Source organism: Scatophagus argus, chromosome 4, assembly GCF_020382885.2.
Source record: "Scatophagus argus isolate fScaArg1 chromosome 4, fScaArg1.pri, whole genome shotgun sequence".
In the NCBI taxonomy this organism is placed as follows: domain Eukaryota; kingdom Metazoa; phylum Chordata; class Actinopteri; family Scatophagidae; genus Scatophagus; species Scatophagus argus.
In genome coordinates, this window is record NC_058496.1 from 6,964,111 (window position 1) to 6,986,216 (window position 22,106).

The 22,106-nt window shown below is 43.8% G+C and overlaps 1 protein-coding gene across 2 annotated transcripts in view; it reads left to right on the top strand.

Annotated features, from left to right (window-relative positions):
• Positions 1–22,106, top strand: part of tcf7l1b (transcription factor 7 like 1b) — a 31,484-nt gene that overhangs the window by 4,487 nt on the left and 4,891 nt on the right. For both annotated transcript variants that reach the window (XM_046387214.1, XM_046387215.1), the window contains exons 4-5: positions 14,721–14,804; positions 21,572–21,707. In XM_046387214.1, coding sequence (XP_046243170.1) covers positions 14,721–14,804; positions 21,572–21,707 — 220 coding nt within the window. The remainder of the gene's footprint in view (positions 1–14,720; positions 14,805–21,571; positions 21,708–22,106) is intronic.

Below are 22,106 nucleotides of genomic sequence, written 5' to 3' on the forward strand. Positions count from 1 at the left end.
AGCCACTCAAATATATCTTCATCAAATACACGCTGGGTCACCCGAACACCCGAGCACGATTGTTAAATAGAAAATTGTTTGAGAGACTGAGGATATGAATGGAGAGCTTGTATAAGTCTGAACATGTCAGTGGCAGTGATTGCATGCCTGTCTGACTTCTTTTTTCCCCCCCCGTTCTTTCTGTTGCTTTTGGTGCTTAAAAATGTGCAGACAAAGAAAAGTCAACACAGACATTGTCCCGCAGAATAAAAGGGCCTCTCCCTGCATAAGCAATCGCTGTTTGCGTGGAGGTGTCTTTTCATCAGGTGGCTCACTTGGCATTTCACTCACCTTGTTGCGTACGTGTGTGTGAATGTGCGCATGTTCATCCATGCGTGTTGCACGTTTGTGTGCGTAAAGTCTGCGAGTGCTGAGGGTGGTGGGGGGTTGGAGGAGTGGGAGGAGTGGGAGGAGTGGGAGGAGGGAGGGTGGTGTTCAGGTGAGGCTGGGTGGATACTTTGCAACAGAGGGAACAGTGTACAGAGCTCACATTCTGACAACCCTCAGTGTTGTGTTCCTGAATGTTACCACGCAAATATTTTTTCAGCCAAGCACTGTGTCAACACAGCCAGCGTTTTCAACCAGGTTGATGGTTTTAAAAAGATTTTTTCTTCAAAGGCAAACACATCTACATCAATTTAGCGGCTCTGTTCAATTAAAAACAGATCGCCAGCAACCGCAGAAATGCCATCGCTGAGTGATTCATTTTGATAATGAACTCGCCGCTCGGGCTCAAGGATATTAAATTAGAAAAATTTGTTTTGAAATGTGTAGCGAGTCGTGATTTAGTTTGAGAAGGACAGGGAGATGTTTGGATTGATATTTGCACTTTCATTTCTCACTTTCACAAGCATTTTAATTGATTACTGTGTAAATTTGTGACGCATTTCAACATCTGGATGTCTCAGCGATTGCGTTAACATTACACAGTGGTAATCAAGGTTGGGTCTAATTAGTAAAACGCAAACCAAAGCGTTTCACAGTGGTGATTACATTGCTGTAACGTGTTGCTAATACCCTACTTTACATGCCTTAACGTGTATCAGACAACATTTTGTAATCTGTAGATTGAGGAACCTCATGCGCAACCTTTCTTTTGGAGTTTTACAGCAAAGTGCAGTTCTGAGACAGTGGATGCTCACTTCCTAACATCACATGTATGGAACTGTGTGAAATGGTGTCAGTCCTGGTCTGTATCCTTCCCTCTTTGGTCTCTGTGGAAAGCATGAGCTGGCGTCAATTCCTACTGCTACCCCATAGCCTGCTAGCTCACTACCTAACCCACCCACTCGCCCGCCTGACATTAGAAATTCTGTTTATAGCGCTTTCTGGCTTCTCGAGCGCCGGGCCCATCAGGAGCATCTCTGCACCCTTTGAGGAAAGGATAACCAACATCTCCCCTCTCCAGCCGCAGACTCCCCATGTTCAGTGACATCAATGAATCCCTTTGATGTGCTGAGATGAATATGTGTGCAAATGTGTTTTTATCAATTAATGTGTTTTTCTCATTTGCTATGTTTGGCCGGAGCTGCTGCGTCGTTTGGTACGCTGCTTTTCCCTGTGAACATTTGGGCGAACTTGTGTTTCAGTTGAGGGACGTTTAGCCAAAGGTGAAAATCTCTAACGCACCTGAGTTTGCTCCAAAATCTGTTTTTCCTTATAGCTGTGAAACAGTTTAAACATGTGCTGTTGACCCTGTCTGTTCAACATCCTGACAGCAAAAACTGTTGAGTTAGATATTAAAATGCTTCAATAAATAGAAAGTTTCGCTGTTTCTAGAGGAAACTGCTGGTCGTGTCTGCACATTTTCTGTCTCTGCTTTCAAACATTTGCAGTGTAGTGGGTTGTCACTGTAGGCCAGAATTGTTACGAGACTCTAAGGAGACTGAAGCTGTGGACATCCAAAGTTTGCTATCTGTAGTCTTCCACAGCTGCTAATTCTCAACAAAGCAAAGGAAACGTTTGGAGATGGAGATGTGGGAGGTGGAGACACGTATCATGTGTCATGTGAATACCAGCTTAGTCATGTCTGTTCTGTGGTATTAACCTGGAGTCCTGGTGCAGGAGGGGGAGGGTGGGTCCCTGGATTTATCAGGAGGGTAGTCAGACTCCCTCCCAGGTGACCACAGTCTCGAAGCTCTTTGTCCTGACACAGTTTCTGATCATGAAATAATCGTCTAAGTAAAAATCACTTATATCCTTCTTCACTGCTCCTTTTCTTCTTTTTGGGTCATGTCAGCATATCACAATAAGTGATTTGAAGACAGTGTGGTTGCAACTAATGACTATTTTCATGATACAGTTATTTTGTTGATTACGTGTTTAAACGCTTGGGCTATAAATTTTCACAGAATAGTGACAAATGTTCCAATGAGCCCAAGTCCACTTAATCACACTGCTCTTTTTTTCCTGATTAACAGTCCAAAACCAAAGATATTTAATTAACTAATTTCATGAAAGGAAAACCAACAAATTCTGGCAGTTGGAGCAGTGAGTTTTGGGGCATTTCTCATTTAAAAATGACTGTGATGATTCATTAGAATCTAAATACTCGCTGATTATTTTTGTGCGCTGACCAACTTCAACTTCAATGAACACTTCAGATAATGAAAATATCTGCAGGCACGCTTGTATCTAACTGACTAACTGAGTTGTGGGGTTGGGTGACAGTTAACTGTGTTGTTGGACTGTCCCATTTAAGTGTATGTGGCCCTTTCATAGCCATAACCACTACTGTTTAACTCACATAAAGAAATGTTTTCCCACTATAATTGTACCTTAAACGCTTCGCCCCATGCTAATAAAACGTGATTGTACAGCAGGAAGAAAAAGAGAACACTCTAAACAGGGTTTCATCAGTCTGGTATTCCAAGCAGCTGTTTTCAGTTTAAGCACTGCAGGCAGCAGGACAGAGAGAGAGAGGGAGAGAGAGAGCAGGCAGGAGGAGAGATTGTTGATGAGATGTGGTGGTGGGAGCATAAACTGGGGCAGATACGGGTCCTGCTATTCCTTTGCCTGTTATCCCGAGGTGGGCCTGCTTCCAGACCTTGAGGCACTCACTTATCTGAGGGATTCTGTATCCCACAGAGCACCGTTTCTCCACCGTAGACCACAATGCTTTGCCATTCCCTTACAGTCACAGCCCAATCAGCAAACAGCAGGAGGCTATCAGATTGTGCACATCAGTCCTGCTAAGATTTGTCTCAGGCTTCGCTTCACTTCACATGCAGGTTGTGGAAATGCGTCCCCCCCTACACCGGGTCTGTTAAAGGCCATGTCATACAAGCATGTGTGTAGTATCAGTGAGGTTGTAGTGGTCATACTAAATTAAGAAGTGGATGGATATCCGTCCGGGATGAGGTTTGCTGACAGTGAGCGGAGCAGCTGTTCTTCTTGCAGAAGTGATAAATCAGTTCCCACTGAGTTCGTCCTGTAATGGTGGAGCAGACTGTGGACTGCTGGTGCGGCTCACGTCTCCTGACGGACACACGTCACGTCAACATATTGCACCTGCATGCATGTACGACCTGCTGCGCACAGACGTGAACCAGTTGACTGGAGTAACTTCTACTAATTATTACTTTATTGATAGGTAGTTTCTCTTCCTCTCCTTTTACTTCATTATACCTATTAAAAAACATTAAAACTTACATATAATATAAACTAACAGCTGAAGCTGATGAGACTGACGTGCCATCTGTAATCTGAATAAGGAGCGTATGTAACAGATTGTATGTCTGACCACATAAATCCTAAAGACAGCCACAGCGGATTTTCTAAGTTTCTAAGTATTTACATGAGCTATGAGGTTAATTGTACTAAGTTTGAGAGAGGGAGAAAGATAAGCTTCAAATACACAACTGGTTTGTCTTACACTAGTTTTAGCTGTTTGTGTCAGTTTGCTCCCTTCCCAATCAAAAAGTATGTATTTTAACTTTATATTCCCCCCCAAAAAATGCTACATTTTCAGTAGCAGTACTATGTATTTTTGTATTTGTCAAAGAACTATTGAATCGCTTGTTTAATCTTAGGTAAAGCTGTTTTGATGTAATGTAAAAACAGCTCTCATGAGTCCATATCCTGTAATTGTTTGTTAAAACCTTTTTCCCCATTCCCAATTTTCCCATGGGATCAGGCTGCTTTTCCAATATTGATAATAACTTAACCTTTGGGTGGCCCTTGCTTCCCTCAGTTACCCTCATAAACCAATTGTACTTGTTAAGAAGTCACAATGTTCTGCAGAGCAACAAATCTGATTAAAGCCAAGTAAAGGCACAAGTCATCTAAAGTGTGTGGCCTCCTTATCTGGAGCCTGACTTGTGGATTCTGTTTGATTAAACGGCAGAAGCAGCAGAAACATCTGATGGGCTGATTTTTATTTTTTTTTTGAAGGTTGACCTCAGCCACAGAATCGTACTCATTCCTGACCGTATCTGCCATACTGAAAATTATGAAGTCATGTTCTTGATTAGTTGTGAGTAATGTCTTCTGTCGAGGGCCTGGTGCTCTTCAGTGATAGCTGCTGGGATTCCCCTTGTGCCTGCCTCAGATGATCAGCATCGTTAGGTTTATTTGTTTGGAGATTTTATCATCTGATACGCTCTGGTTTGCCTTTTGGCTGCACCCTACCTATAAAATGTGTATTAGCATGTGGTGAATCTTGTGTTGGATGATAACTGTGGGCGTAGGAGGGCTGGATGGCAGCTCCGCACCTCTGCTGACATAATCCATTTACATGGCTCGATACCAAATCCTTACAAATGTGACTGACTTATTTGCTTCAAATTTAGAGTAGCTACATTAGGGGAAAAAAAGATCTAATCAGCCATATATGACATGGAGTAGGCCAAGGAGCCCTTTTGTTTGATTTGTACATGGGTTGGAGGGGCTGCCTATTGGAAATCCCTGAAGCAGGCTTTAGGGGCAGGTCTGATTCTCGTGTGAAATGGGAAGGCTCTATAGCTCTCGGCTGACTTGACTGAAGCTGTATGGGTGTGTTGGCAGGGGGAGCGCCGGTCATGAATAGGGTCTTTGACTACCTCAGACTTGCCCTGAAAGGCAGGACAAAGACCCTAGGGCAACGGCTTAGAGCCTCACAGCTGAGCTACAGAATGCTTGGCCGAGTCTTCCTCCCTCCTTGCCTGATTTAAATACTACAGTGGCTTTCAGCATTCTGGTGACGGAGGCTCGCATTCACATTTACCATCAACTTTTCTCTTTGTTTTTGTTTACAGTGTACTAATGCCTGAGCAGTTTCGCGTAATCCATGGCATAGAATCCATCAGAGGTGCTGGTGAATATGCATCAGTGACTCTTGAAACCGCCTGAAGATTAGCTTCATGTTGTTCGTATTAAGCAGAATTTATTTGGATACAGACTAACTGCTGGCATATGTGTGCATCACCGCTAATCACAGCTCCACTCGAAGTCGTTAATTATGGTGCATTTTTGCTTATCTTCATGCAAGATGGAGATGTTGGCGGGTAAACAAGGCGAGGCTTGGTGCACACCTCTAATTGCTTGATTATTTTTGACAGATCCGTGCGACTCGTCAGCTTCAAGATTTGCAGGGGCAGAATAAAAAGCCATAAATCTTTTCTGCAGAGTTAATGGGGTTATTTGAGTCCTGTCCAGACACTCTCTCCCCACAGAGTGTCTAGTTTCAGATGTCACTCAGAGCTTTGTTTGCCCCCCAGGGTGAAGGGTTAGAGGTCAAGGTTCAGGGCCAGTTGGCTGAGTGGCCACAAAAGCCCAGGCTTCCCTCAGCACATCCGATCCCTTCTTCCACACCAGCCTGCAGCCACAATGAATGGATCACTTTTCAACATTTATCTTTTCTTTTTATAACCTAAAATTAATTTTCACTTATGTCAAGAATTTAAAAGGTACAGTTCACAGTTTCACAATGAGCTCATAAAACTGGCTTAGGTTTATGGCTTGAAGCTTTAATTGTTTCTCAGTGGAAACTTGTGTAATTACTCAGTTACAGTAATTGTTTTGTTCTCTCTTTGCATTTGTTGTCCAGCTACTGTGCAAGTCCACCGTTGCCCTAGAAAACATCCTTTAGTTTGTGTTACTTGCATGATTTGAGAGACTGTACCTCCTTATTCTCCCTTTCTCTGTCGACATTTACAATCAGAAGTAGCACCTCAGCAAAGTCTCATGTCAGCCAGCGGAGAAGGAAGAAAAAGTTCTCAGTTTCTTTGTTCGAAACACCTCAGAAACTTCCCGAGCCCACATCAGCCACCACCCACAACCTCAACTTTTCTCCCTGCCCCACCACCACCACCACCCAAACATGTCCTCCAGCCAGGTTTATTATGCCGTTTCACGCAGACCAAAATTGCAGCTGCATGGAGAACAATCTGGAGCACATTAGCTCAGGCGCTGTGATTTATAAATTGTTTCTCAGGCCATAAATCCCTGCTGTAATTGTGCACAAGCACCCCTCTCTTTCTCCAGTCACTCCCCCTTCGTTCTGTCTCTCTCTCTCTCTCTCTCTCTGAGCAGCTTACAGTTCTAGGGTTAACACTAATTGTTTGCAGAAGTGTGCAGTTTGGATTGAGCAGAGGTTTGCTGCATTGTGTCGCAGATTTGGGGCTCACAGAAAACAGCTCTTCACGAAAGATAAACTTTCCGACTTTATTTATGCTCATAAAACCTTTTTCTGTCACGTGGTGAGAGCTGAACGTCCAAAGTGGGACGTGAGCGTTTTGTCTTCAGCTCCATGTTACTGTGGTTCATGCTCTGCATTCCTGAATCCTGTGTAATTGTACGGGGGCCTCTCCTAAAATCTGTCCCTGGGAATCTGATATTTACAGCAGCCCCCGATCGTAATCACCTTGCCGTTCTCGTTAGACTGTATTGAAACTGAAAGATAGCAACAGCTGTATGTTGTTTTAAATAGCATGTCCAGCCTTGAGTTCTCAGTGGTCTGGCTAATGTTATGAAGACATTTTTGTGCACCTTTGAAAAATGTAACAGCTTGTATAAATCTGTGTTAGTTGCTCAAAATCAACTCTCTGCTCAAAATCTGTCAAAGGGAATTTATTCAGTATTGACAGAACAAAAAAAATTACGTTGTCAGGAGGTAGGAGGTCTCTCGCTCATGTTTCTGCTGCATTGTTTTACTTTCAAGAGACCTGATGAACCTTGAAGAGGTAGGGGACCTCCTGATCCAACCTCATCCCGCCCTGTGACTCTTCTAAAGGCTTTTTTCTCCAACCTCGAAAACCTGCACGTTCGTACTGGAAAATTTATTCTTTGCAAAGTTTCAGACATGTAAGAGGATCCCTGGATTTGAATGAGAACGGAATTTACAGCCAAACCTATCACTCGGTCATGATTTAGCACTCAATATCAGTATGTGCGACATGATGAAAATGAAGCCTGTATATTGCAGGGGAATGACTTTTACAAATGTTTCAGGTATAAAAATGCTTTGGCGACGTTCCAGAATCCAGACCTCCCTGCAGTCTGCTGACAATACGCATAACTAATCCCGGGGAATGCCATGGTAGTGAGTTGTGGGTTCTGTCGCATTCTGTGGAAGTTTGAACCGAGTTATTGAACATGTCACATTTTATATGTCAAATGAGTTTGTTTTACTCCCCAAAATCCTTTTGTCTTGTTTAGTGTGTTAGAATTTGCAAAATGGCACATTTACACAATTATTTTGCTTCATTTTTCTGATACACAGGCGTGCTTTCTGTCTTTTCTTTTTTAATCACGTTTCATAAAAGTCTTCATTTCTGGGTTTGGGTTTCATTCCTAACAGTCGGTCTCTGTGTGCCGGTTGTGACAGGAGTGTTGTAGCATACCTGTGGCGTGTGAATGCGTCTGTGTGTTTGAGAAGAGACGGAGGAGCAGGCGGCGGGGCAGGAGGGCGGAGAGCAGACGGAGAGTGGAGTGAGCAGGGTTAGCAGTGGGGTGATAGGGATGTCAGGTAGTAAAACGTGAGATGAGGCAGGGCCCTGAAGTCTGCGGGGCCTGGAGATTTGCGCCTGCACTCTGAGAACAAACACAGGAGGCATCTGCAGGCAGCTGTGTGTGTGTGCGGCGGGGGGGCTGCTGCTGCTGCTGCTGCTGCTTAGGACAGGGGGGTGGGGGTGTGGAGCTGGGTGGTGGTGAAGAGAGAGAGGAGGGGAGGGAAAGGGGTGGGGGTGGGGGGGTAGACTTGCAGAGTGAACACAATCAGCCCTCTGTTTTCATAAGACTTGTGGTATGTGAGAGCAGAAACAAATGTGTTTAATTTAGGCCCTTTTTTGTCCCTCTCTTGCCTTCTCCACTACACCCTCGTATGCCCACCTCAGTTTTTCAAAACTGACGTTTTGCCTTCAAGATGCCTCTTCTGCTGCTCTCAGCTGCGTTTAGGAAGTTTAAAAAGGAGAGCCAAGAAAAGCTTGAAAAAAAAAGAAAGAAACAATCACCCACTGTGCCTCGTCAGAAAAAGACACACTTTTAGCAGACGTACTCAAATTTACTCTCGCAGGGTGGGGGTAAATATTTATCTGCGATTTCTGGAAAAAGAAGAGAAAAGGATTATTTTTATGTCTTCACCAAGAGTTTGGAGTGATTACCGTGCTGTGGTATTTGCCCTGTTCGGTGTGAGGGGTACATGCTGGACTTATTATTGCCTCCTAAATGCCTTGGCAGGAAACGCTGTATTATATTGGTAACCCATGCTGTCTCCAGTCAATTTGTGTTTGGTCATAAATGAAAAATTCAGGTCTCACTTTAGTGTCATTGGCGTAGACTGGGACGCGCATATTCGCTCACACACACCTACACTCAGACGCACACACACATTTGATTTCTAAGTCGAGCTTTACTGTAAACATCCAGCCAGCCGCCGGTAACCACCTCGTGTTCTGGAGTTAATTATACAGACATTTACGGTTGTGAATTTCAATGAAACGAGGCTACTCCCCAAACAATAAAAAAACTGTGTTCCTGCGCGACTGGACAAACAATGCCACAGGACATGGAAGCGGGCAACGTCTTTGACATTCGAGGTGTAGCCTGTCTTGACATCAGATCACGCTGACATTAAGCGAAGCAGTTTGTGACAATTGAAAGCAGATCTCCCAGGTACGGGAAACCACATAACTGACTTCGCATAATTGACTTGAATAGCCTCGCACCCTCCTCTCTGTCTTTATGAGATGGCCTCGCTCTTACCAGATGCATAATTATTTTCTCGTGTGTCTAATTACGCTGTGAGTTTTATATGACCTGCTGTTGCGTTCTGTAACAGAATTAGTCACTTATTCCTCACTTAAACCTCAGCGCGACTGAAGAACTTCATCTTAAAAAAAGTACCAGAAAGTCTGAGACAGAATAAGAACAATGGCGGCTTCATTTGAAGACTCGTATGAGCGCCATCGTATTCCTCTAAAGCTGTGGATACAGGAAGCAATAACTCAGGATCATGTCTTGCAAAAGGAAGAAAAAAAATGCCCTGATACAAATAATTGCTTGAGTTGCAAAAATGCAAACTCCTGCTGAAGTGGCAGCTCACTCACTGGGACAGAATGTTAAAGAAGCTTTTTAGGGGGGTTTATCTTGGCCTTGTGTTCCACTAATGCTGTTTTATTACTGAAACAGCAGTAAATTCACTCTCAGGACTTTTCAAATAAACCCAATTTGTTGGCCAGTTTGGCCTTGTACAGAATATGTATGAGCCAGTCATATGACCCCATTGCTCACTGATTTTTTTTCTTAAGTGGAATTTTGGAAATTCTTTGCACGAAATCTTTCACACTTTATATGCAACACATACTGTTACAACACAAAGTAGTTTTTTCTAATTTTGCAAAAAACAAATAACACAGGCGCTTCTTCTCTGTGCCCTCTAAAGGGGCTACTGAAATCCTACATATGCCACACATAGACGTGGATGGGGCTGCGGGCAGAGTGTGTAACCTCGGAAATCTTGGAAAAACCTTGGCGCTGTGTTGTTAGGACCTCCCTCGCGCTGCCTCCCCTCTTCACTCTCGTCTCTCTCTCTTTGCACTAATAGTTCTTTTGTGTACAAGAGCATGTTAAGAGGCCAATGAGCCTGGCCTTAATAGGCCACGTTGCCATAGAAACCACGGCACTCTGGATGTCTGACCTTTGACCCAGTTTTTTTTTTTTTTTTGACCAGCTCTGAATAAGACTGCACAACCAACCAGGTCACAATAGAGGCCCGGCAAGCTGAGGGAGTGGCCCTGTCATAGTCACTTAACTTCATTCCTCTGTGGGCTAATGGACACTTCAAATGTGGTAGCCATTAGCAGGATGCTATCTCCACCACAGGCATCTCATGGTTAATATAATGTAAACCCAGACATTCAAGTGATGGGCCAAAAAGGGACAGCAGTGGTTGTTAGAGTGTTTTTTACAGGTTCCTGGTGTGCCTGGTTTGTACACAGCAGGGTAAGAAATCCACAGTCTTCTTTGGAGAAAAGATTTCTCCATCAGTTACGCTCTCATCAAAATATGTTTGTTGTTTCTTTCTCTTTGTACCCTCCTTTCAGATAGCTTTGATTAATAACTTCCTCCCTGACTAATCTACTTACTTCATAGTGGACCGGATAATAGGACATGGTCCCCATTCAGAACAATTTGCAGTGGCCCAATAGTGCATTGTGGGTCTGACCAGCTGAGCTGCTTGTCGTTTCCCCATCAATTACACAGTAATTAGCACAATGACTGCTGAGGTTTGCTTAAGAATTGTCAATGTAATTGCCTCTAATGTTGGCAAACAATGAGCCGTAATGCAAACTCTGAGACAAGTTGGGGGCTGCTTATCACATTGTCTTTGTCCCCAAAGCTTTAATTGTGTTTCTTGCATAGATCAGGTTGAGGTGTCAATGGCCCCGCATAAGCAGGTGATATCAGCAGAGCAAACCAGGGAGGGACTGTTGTGTAGGGGGGCTGACAGGGCTATTGTCCGAAGTTGCTGTTCATATGGGCAGGGGACGGTAATTAACACCTCAGCCAAGCAGCAAGCTGTGCGGCCCATTTGTTTTCTGTTGGGGGGTAAAAGAAAACAATGGGGAGGGGTTCTCCACACAGTAGGTGATTGACATTATCTGCTGGAGCGATCCGTGGAGGCATTCCTGCTGCTCTGCTATTCACCACAACTTGGGCGAAGCCATTTCACAAGCGTCAGGCCTCGTCTGAGCTGCCACCTTATACATATTCACTCCTTTCTTTGTCATTTGACTCTGCCTGTTTGCTCTTGATTGACTGAGTTAATGCAATACAGCATAATATGCAATGACGTAACCTCTTTTAGGCAATAGTATCTGCTGTTTTCCAGGGTCAGAATATGTTGTGCATAATTATTGTAGTAGTTTATAGAAATAAAATGGCAATTTTAGACTTTACTTTCTGTTTGATTGACAGCCATTATGACTTCTCGCTGCAGCTCCGAAGCTGGCAAATAGTTGCTAGCAAAGTTTGGGATTTTTTTCCGTCCCTTTGGCAGAGTGTCTGACTTAGTTTGACAGCAAATGTCCAGACATCTGTCTCTTCTCCGTGCTCTGATGTTGGCCTGCAGTATGGCACCACACACTTCAGAGATGACAAAGACTCTTGGCTGTGTTTTCCTCTGCTCTGCGAGAGCAATGTAACAATTAGAACCCAGCTCTGGCAGGCCACATGCCCCAGAGCATATGTTGCATTCTCTCTGTTCAAAAAACCAAAGGGCTCCAGTGTAGCTTTTTTGGAAAATTTCAGTGGCATCACTGCCACCTTTGTCGCATCTGGGTCCTGTAAAAGTAGCACATTCAACTGATGTCTATTCTGAGTGTTGGAGGCAGCAGGGAAGGCTGGAAGACAATTAGAGAGCTATGAAAATGGATCAGCTAAACTTCACTTTAGTCACACATTTCTTTCAGTACTCTGTCCGAGTCTGTTTACCAGAGCTTGCAGCTCCCATGCTGAAACAGGCATTGCTATGGGCCCTGGCCATATGTCTGCATTTGTTTCCAATAAAATAAGGGTACGTGTAAAGCATTACTAAATCTCTTGCACTCACACTGATATTAGCTTATCTCCTGTTTCAACCTTTAATATCACTTAAACTGTGTCATAACTATTTGAATCATCCATTTTAAGTGCTGGCTCTCATTCAGCTGCAGCCTTGTTTTTTTACACTTCCCTTGTGTTCTTTTTTTCTCACTGCAACACCGAGAAAGTTTTTGCTGAGCAGCATGGCCCCACAATTCCTTGCCTTTTGTTTCCTGAAACAGCTCATAGACCCAAACACCCTCCCTCTCTCTGCCTCTCATGTGTTAGCGAGTGGTGTGCTGCTGTAGTCTGGACTGGAGCTAATGTGACAGTGTGCGGCTGGCATTACCTGGCTGGATGTTTCAGGGAGTGTGTGAACAGTTGCTCCACAGGGCACACTGGCAATTAAAAGAAAAGTAGGCGCTCAGAAAAAAGTGCCTGAGGCTGTGTTCCTCGGTCCTGGCAGAAGCTGTCAAATAAGGGATGGATTGGGTGGGAGAGCCGGGGTGGGCACGGCTGGGCAAGACCAAACGCTCACAATAGCGCTTGTTTCATTTGTGGAAGGACTCATGATTGACATAGATTAGACAGAGAAAACTGCATTGTTTTGGATTTTCTCTCCGGAGAGTAGCATTCATTAGGCACCATGCACACAGCAGAGTAAAGTTTCAATAGGGAGCTAGCAGCCTCTAAAAGCAACTGCCTCCTGACAGTTGTATGGACTTGGGCCCATTAGTTGGAACCTACGATTCAGCCTTGAGCAGTATAGTGAAAATGAAGAGGGCTGATGTCAACTCCAAGAATTTCCCCCCTTTTCGAAGGGAAAAAGGGTCCCCTTCCCCCTGCCTCGGTGCTCTGTTGGACCCCAGCTGTCAGGAAACAATACCCTCTGCCTGCTCCGACAAACTCATTCCTGAAAATGTTTTTTTTTTTTTTCCCTCCTCTCCCTTTTCCCCCTCCTGCTATAATGTCTTTTCCATTTTTAACCCACAGCCATCCAGGCTTCCTTCCTCCTTACAAACCCTGAGTGATGAATGAAGTTTTAAAAATCAAAACCTGAATGCATGACTCCTCCAGTTTGCTTGTTTGTCATCTTTTATCTTCCACCAACTTTGGGAAAGCAGACAAAGCTTTGCATATGTTCTTTAACTGGTTTTGTCAGTTATTTCTAAGTGGCAGATATTGTTTCTCGTCTTAACCATTTGACAGATGTTTGCAATGGGTGGACGTGAAACTGTTTGTGCATAGGAATTCACAAGCTCAGTGCTATGTAAATAAAAACGACAGTATACACTGTAAAATGATAACAGAGGATGCATGGAAAGATTGCACAATCGCCTCTCACAGACAGAATTTATAACCCATAATACACTTCTGTGCCCAAAAGGCAGCTTACATGCTGCAATACCTTAATGTCTCTGCGCAACATGGACCTGGATGAGCCAAAGTATAGCCAATAACATAAAACCCTTTTAATTAATTTGAAATTGTACCAGGGAGAAAATCCACACGCATGACAAGCTGCTGTGTCCGGTATTTAAACTGATACATAAACCAGATGGTTGAGCTGTGCTTTTGGATTTCTGGCTTCATGCTATCTCCATTGCTAGAGGACAGGAAAAAAGAATGCTCAGGTTGTTGTTTCAAGTAGTAAATCAGAAAAGCCTCTCCTGCAGTGCACAGATCTTACTTCATGGCACAGGGCAACAGTGTTAGGGTGGTGGAAATCTCAGTGATGTGAGAAACAAAGAGGAGAGAAAGCAAACACTTACACAACCCTTTATGATAACTTTGATACATGTGTGAACAATAGTGATACTGGAAGGAGGAGGGACCATGTTTGGGTCAAAAGGCCAAACCGATTGAGACGGACAGACTGGAGTTAGCTCAGGGTCCGCAGCTCAACCTGTCGCTGTTCTGTAGATGGGGCTTCCTTCCAGCTGTCTCTTCCCACCCGCTCAGCGATGGGCGCCCACAGCTGGCCTCTTGTTTTTCCTTGACAAACGGCAATTTCACAGTCCTCCACCAGTCCGTTGTGTTCACATCGCTCTCCCTGCTCTCCCCCTGTGCCAGAACTCTGTCTCATTCCAGCAGTAATGTGGTCTCGTACAGGTGTCTGCTGGAGATCTCTGCGGGCTTGACACCATTCATGCCACTTTTGCACACTCCAGGAAAAGATTCGGTATCTAAATATTAATCTCCTTTCACACATGCAGTCTATCCTTGGAATGTTCAGGAACACTTCCTCCATGGGGCCATGTGTTAATTTGGAGCAGGGATCGATATTCAGGGAAATCTGGATACCCGATTTCCCACATCCTGACCCAGTAACATTACAGGGGAATTGCTTGTATGGCAGTGTTGTGAACGAAAGCAGTAACATTGCATGGAAAATCACGTAAAGGGTTGTGGCCATCTGATGATAGATACTTTTACATGGAGTGAGTAAGCCAATCACAAGAATATGTGGAGGAAAATGACTTGCTGAAAGATGGTAGGAAGGTTATCCCCAGTAATGTACTGGTATTAGAGAGGTTCTATTTCGCAAAAGTTAGATTTGGCTTTTTGGTCTGCATTTTTGAAAATTATCGCACATTTGATGTTTTTAGGATTGTGTATGTTTTTCCGTGCAGTGTGTCTGGCTCTGTTGTATAATTCTGCTCATTTCCTCTCACCCACAGTACCTGCAGATGAAATGGCCTCTTTTGGATGTCCCTGGATCTGCAGGGCTAAAGGACTCCCGCTCTCCAACACCAGGACATTTAGTAAGTAGACACTTACACTCAAAACAAAATCATCAATATTTCAGATTGCTTGGTTGGTTGGTGGAGATAAAAAAAACCTTTGCACATAAAATAACCGAACTATTGGCCGTAGTAAATTCATCAACCGGCGGAATTCCACTAATTTCCCCTTCCTTATTTTTTAGCACTAATAAAATGTTTCCTTCGGGCGACATCCTACTGGACATTAATCTAGTTATCAAACAAATCATGTAAACTTAATGTGGGAACCAGTTTATTGCAAACCATATAAATGATTTAACCAAACCATCAACATAATGTAGTTATTGACAATAATGAAGTTATTGTGCTTGTGTAAATGGGCCGGTTCTCATTCGTCCGTGTACAGCTTCGCCCCACAACCTCTACAGCACCCGCAGGCCAGCTGCTGAACAGTTTGTCTGTCTTTACCACAATAACTCAGCCTCCATCGTAAATCTCTCAACTATGAGCCTCCTTTCCATCCCTGAACTTTCGCACACAGGTGTGAACTAGTCATCGCTGTGTCTCACTCTGCCTAGACAATGCGGGGCCTCAGCAGACCTGTTTGGTTTGTAGCTTTGCTGAGGGATGTGTGTTTGGAATTGAAAACATTAGATAACGTGAAGCTCAGAGTACCTATCTAGCATCTCACCTGGTTGATTGTATCAGGGCACTTTCTGGTTGGGGAAGTCATGTTAAGCAGTGTGTGGAGCACCAAATAAAAAGAGGCGTGGTGACTCAGCCACTTGACCTTACATATCCTGGCTAGACATACGTGCTGAGTTTGTGGTTGATTTGCTGGATCCCATAATCGCCGTGATGCACATGACAAAGTCCTCATTGAGAGCAGTCAATGGGAAATTGTTGTTAAAGGGACAGAGTTTGCTCATGGGAATCCAGGACAGACTTAAGACTCAATGTAACCCACTTAAAAATATTTTATGAGAATAAATGCTGACCTGAGAGTGACCCTGATGATTTTTTCGTTTGGGACACAACAGCTACTGTGTGAAATTTCATTGCAGCAAATTTAAAGTAACACATGTGACATTATAAATTGTATGAAATCATATCGTACCAAGACAAAGTTGAGAGCAGGACGTCAAAACAACGAGAATGATTATTATATCAGTTGTATTTAAAGGAAATGAAAGCCCATTGACTGAGGTCGAGTTCTCTGATTGGATTGTTTCTGTTCTGCCTTTCAGAAGTTGCTGCTTCTTTTCATGTGGCTCTGTCTTGTCTCTGTTTGTGTTTGGCCTTCATCTATTTGAACGTCATTAAACCAGAAAATCAATACAGAAAGAAACATTGTAGAATACTGAGAATGTGAGGGATCAAACTGTTTCAAGGCAGAAACGTTACTCATAATGTCTGGCTTATAAGTATCCTTCACTTTTGTGTGCAGAAATGTGTGCTTTCCTGAAGTTTGTAGCACTTCTTAAAGTCGATTCTTGGGCCTTTTAATGGAGACAAGACATGCTATTTATTATCATCACTTTGCTAAGTTTTTATAGCAATTCAATAAAGAGAGACAAACACCATTGACCAAAGAAGGCCAAAAGAAAACGAGTTAACATTATTGTCGTAGAACGCTTTCATTTTAAAGTTGTACAAAACGTGGGGAAGTTCATTGAAAGTATAACAGCGTTCAGTATGTGAACTAAAAGAGGAAGTCGACGTGCGTGATGTGGTGACCTGCGAGCAGAGGGTCATTTGATGTGTGGTAGGAAGCTCTAACACCGGGCACGGTGTACCCTGGGCGCAGAGGATAGGAAGTGAAACACCCCGCTGTGGCCTTACCCCCCACTCTGGGCCAGGAGCCCACATGCCCCTCTGGTGTGCTGCTGCTGACAGGGAGCCAGGCTGATTATGTGCTCATTACTCCAGCCGAAGAGAGAGAGGGAGAGTGGGAGGGAAGCAGCAGGCTGGCTCCCCAGGCCTGCAGGCTCCCCAGGCCCCAACACAGCACTAATGAGAGCAGGGGGAGCGGATGGGCATACATGGGGGGCCAGGGATTACTGCCCAGGGCCAAGAGGAACCAGAGAAAGAGACCTGAGGAGAGGAGGCAAGGAGACGCCAGCAGGGACTCCTGCAGCAGACCTGTACTGCTGCACTCATTCAAGCATGTGTTAAATCTGACAAACGTTGTTTTGTTTTGATGATGGAATATCTGTCAAGGCCTGCCTATGGTTGCATGTGTACCTTATATTTTATATGCATGTCAACTATGCATGATGTCAGTTTACTAATAAGGCTTTTACAGTCATCGGTTGAAAGGTCTTTTCTCAGTCAAATACTTCTGCAGCTTGATAAATCATCTGCTAGCAAGCCACCACATGAAGACAATGTTGATGCTTAGATTTTTTTTGTGGACGGTTTCACATTTCAATGTATGCCTGCAGAGATCAGTGTAGTTAATGCTTGAACTGAAATTGCTTTTGACATTAGTTCCAGCAATAAGATAAGAGGATGTAAAATAGAAATCAGAGCATTCGGCAGATACGAAAGTCCAGGGAAGACCATCCTGTCACTGTGCAGATTGGGTCCATAAGGCCCGTATGCTAATCGGAGCCTGCTCTGGCCTGAGATCCTCAATTATTCAACAGACAGGTTTGTTTAGTATTCAGTTGGTATTGCTTTTGGTAGTAATGGTGGTGGTGGTGGTGGTGGTGGGGGAGTGGGAGGACGGTGAAGCATACTTCACCCCCATACATACACACATCCACACCCAGCAACCCCAAAACCCCCATATAAGCTCCCGTGTTCAGAGGGCTGCCTCTTCATGAATAATACATCAAAGATGCTGCAGGGCCAGGTGATACAGTACGGGGAACTTGTCAGCCCGTCAGTAGTGGCCGAGCTCGAGCAGGGATGAGAGGAGAATGAAGTGAAGGGAAGGGAAGGGAAGTGCGTCTTGTATTCATCTTGCACAACGTACTGTTTCAGATATTAACACAGTGATAATGATGTCAAGGTTGCACGCTTCCCCCCCTCTGAGGTTTCAGTCTCAGTCTCTTGCAATAATTTGTCCATAAGGTCTATTCTCCTTGTCACAGTAACTACACTGACTAACACGGCTGTTCCTTATGGATTAAGGAGCCATGGCTGACTAATAAGATAGAAATGACTCTGGTCATTTCTACCTCATTAGTCAGCCTGTCTGTCAGTTAATTATCAGATCATGGCACACTCAGTTCTCAGATATGGGCTGATCCTCACTTGGCAGGGACACGCTGAATCACGCTGTTTGTTTCGATATTGTGTTAGAGTCTAGAGTCTTCAAGGCGTCGAGGGACCTGGTCCTGACAGCGTGTCATAAGTCACTTAGTCACCAAATTGTTTAAGTGAATTGAAGTGCCGAAGTCTACAGCAGCATTCCAGAGATGACTATTGTCCCCCTGCTTGTGTCCAGTGCAATCTTCAACCCTAGAGGCTATACAGTTTATGTAAAGATATTAAGTGAAAATGTGCTATTCTTTTTTCTCTCTCTCAGAGCTATACATATACTTGCTACCAATGCATATTCTTTACAGCAGACCTTTGACTGCAAGTCCGGCGAGATATTCCCATTTTGCATTAGCCAGTGAACAACCGGGATCCATCATGAAATCAAAGGCTTTGGGAGGACTGAACTGCATACTGATCTAAGGTCTGCAGTCCTGCTGGGCCACTGCAGAGACAAGATCTCCTTCAGAAATAGAATAAGGAACCAGTGCTGTGATTCCAGTCAAACTCAGATTTAGGATAAGTATGAGTGAAATTACACGATATTAGTGACAGATTTGCCAGAATAAAATCTTAACATATGACCATCAGTTTATTTATTTCCACAATAGGTCCCAGCAAGCTGATTTTGTTAGAGCTCTCTCACTTTATTTAATGACCGCTGGCGATACTCACTCCACTAAAATGACTCTGCTCTGCACTGTATTATTTTTAAGTAGAATATTACCGCCAGTGACCTTTTCAGAGGCGATGACCAGTTGTGAGGCACACGTTGTCTGTGATGAATGGCGTAGTTTTTGGAGCGGTTGATTTTAAAGACACACGACACGGTCAGTCCCCTCTCACGTCCGCTTCCTGTTGGCGTTGACAAACAAGGCTTGGATTTCTCAGCATGCCAGGCATTCTTTTCACCCTGTCTTTCCTGGAGTTTTGAAAGGGCGCTGAGCCTCCCACCCAGAATCACCGAGCATAAAGACACACAAAGCTGCGGGGTTATTCAGTTTGTTCTAAGCTCTCTTCCCCATCGGCTGTTTGCCTAGTAATTCAATTCAGATGTGCAGGATCCAAAAACATGTTTGCTTGAATGAAATCCACCCCTCCACCCACACTGACCAAGGACTATGCTTTTCTTAGCGCCGTTCCAAGTTGGACAGCCAGGCGAGGTACTGCCACCTCGGCCTTTTTAGTTTCAGACCCTCTTAGGAGACAGACATCTTTTCTCTCCACCGGCTCAGCAACTTTTGCTGTGTTTTTTCTCCCCTTAAAACCTTCCTGTTACTATGTCCAGTCGCTCTAAGACATGTTCTGTTTTTTTTTTTTGGTTTTCTGTTTTTTTTTCTTTACTTGCTAGCTGAGAGGTATGCACCACTTCAGACCTGTTTGCAACAAGCGCGTCTATGTAAAGAGCACGATTTCTGTCTGTCAATGCAGATACCATCTGGTTCCAGGTTGCTCTTTATCTGTCCTATCACGTAGATGTTGTTTATATTTAAAACACGGCTCATGTTCCTTGTGGTTTCCTTATTACCTTGTGCATGTGGACCCTGAAGCCAGACGAAGCTGTAGGCTAAAGGAATATTACCTCTACACATAAAGCAAGTGAAAGAAGGCATTGATACATTAGTGTTTAGTTTTAAGTCACGATTGAGCCACTAGTCTGGTTCTTTTTACTTTCATAAAACCACGTCATGCTCTTGGAAATCTTGACAGTTTAAGGAGTTAAGATCAGTGTAAAAAATGATGCTGATTTTGATTTCATTCAAAAATGAAATGAAATGATTTAAAGAGAATCTGCTTGATTAAGTAACCATCTTTATTCCTAATGGAGAAACTCTGGCAGGTAGGATGCAGGTCAGAATAGTTAAACATGTGTGCAATCTGCATACTCCATTTTTCTTCAGGCTGCTGAACTGAAAGGCTGCCCTGGAGTTGAAACTAGTGCCTTCAAACTTAGAAATATGTTTAGAGCACACGATTGGTGTATTCCAGGATATGAATAATTAATAGGCATCATTTCAAATTCTCACTGAAGTGCTTCCCAAAATGTGTTGGCACCCAGGTCTAGAGGTCTTGAACAGCCCTCACAATATAGGGAAAATTCAGGCATATTGTACATGAAGTAGAACAACAAAGCACAACTCAAATATACATGACATGTGGGACCTGGGATTTCAACCCAGCAAGTCAACATTATTTCTGTCATGAAGCTTTATCAAAGCCTTTTCTGTGTTGTGTCAAACTGTGTTCTCTGCACATCATCATAGCATTGACCTTATATGCTCTAACTTTGGAGAAACCAACCCTGAGCAAAGTGATCTTAATATAGCCATGTTTAACAGCAGTAAATATTTTCCTCACTCCATATGGCATTACCAGAATCAAAGCATGCTTTAGACGTGGGACAAACCAATTTGCTAAAGATTTAAAAGGAGGAAAAGGTTGGACCTTCCTTTAAATAAAAGTGGCAGGGTAAGAAAAAAAAAAGAGCTACAATTTGGAACAATTCTAAGCGGCGTGAAGCAAGAGAGTGTACAGAAGTCTCAATGCAAACCTTGTTCCCTAGCAGACCACATTGGATAGAGACGAGAGGTTGAGAAGGGGGTGGGGAGGGATATTGAAGAAAGGTTAGCTTGGAGGAACAAGACTCCTTTCTCCCCCTCCCCAACCTACCCCCACCCACCCCTTGACCCTCCCATGTGACGAGTTGAGCCAACAAGTGCTCTATTCAGCCAGGCAGCCAGGGGAAATGACTGCGAGGCTGAGCGATGCCCAACGAAAGTAGAGACGCTGGTGATTATTATTGTCCTCTTCATCCTCGTCATAGACGTAATGCCGGTCGTATCTTGGCTGGGATTCTGTGCGCTAAGTGTTGCTGAAAGATCTAAAATATTTACACCACATGCAAAAGGAAGTTTCATCTCCAGACTTTCCATTCTTCACCACTTATCTTAATTTATACAGAATCTGAAGTGTTTTTCTAACATTTTGTTCATCTGTGGCAGTGTAATCCACCCGTGGGCTTGTGCTCAGTCCAGACAAGTGACTGCTGTCAGACAGAGTGGGAGATGATGTCTCCACTTGTTTATGGGCATTCAGTTTACCTTAGCCTGATTGTGTTTGTTTGCGGCTTTCTGGTGTGACTTTTGGACTTGGTGGCACCGTTGTTTTTCTTGTTGGACTGAACAAACAGTTCTCTCCTCAACTAAATGACCGTAATGGTTTTGGCATGTGTCTGCAAGCCTTTTTAGTGTTTCTTGGTGCTGGTCCAGATTGCATCACGGGGCCGGTCACACACACAGGCTGTGATGTTTACCATGGAGGGTATTCACACATGATGGTCTCTTTACTCCATGCTTTGAACAATGGCCAACAGAGATCATGTGAATGTATGTATACAATATGAGACAGTGACGTTCTGGTTTCAGCTACAAGCGTAGTAGCTTTGGTGGATTTGTTCTGTGTCAGACACTTGTTGCACATTGGTCACCTCATGGTCTGGTAAATTGTGTTTTCTGCTCTTGTTTTTTCTTCATCAACAGTCTAATAAAGTCCCCGTGGTGCAGCATGCCCACCATGTCCACCCACTGACACCCCTCATCACCTACAGCAATGAGCATTTCTCCCCTGGCACGCCGCCATCACACCTTTCCCCAGAGATCCTCGACCCAAAGACAGGTAAAGTCTCATGGATGGACATTGATTTACCTCACCGTAGATCGTAATATGATATTTTTACAGAGCTTTCGTCATCTTAAATTTATGTCAGGTCTAATGAATTCAAATGGTGACCACAGTGGAAAAAGGTATTGAAACATCCACAGAAACCAGGAGGGACACAAATGAGCTTGACAGGGTCATGAAGTTTGAAAAGGCAACAGTGTGCAGACACATGTTGGTAAAAGTGTTGCTGTTTGGAGCAAGTTTCTATAGACATCTTTTTTTTTTCACCTTGAAGAAAGCGAATTCACCACAGCTCCTGTAAGGATGAAAAATATAAACTATGTACAGAGTATCAAGAGAAAAATGAAGAAATATTTTCAAATATGTTAAATGTTGTCCAAATAACTCCCATGA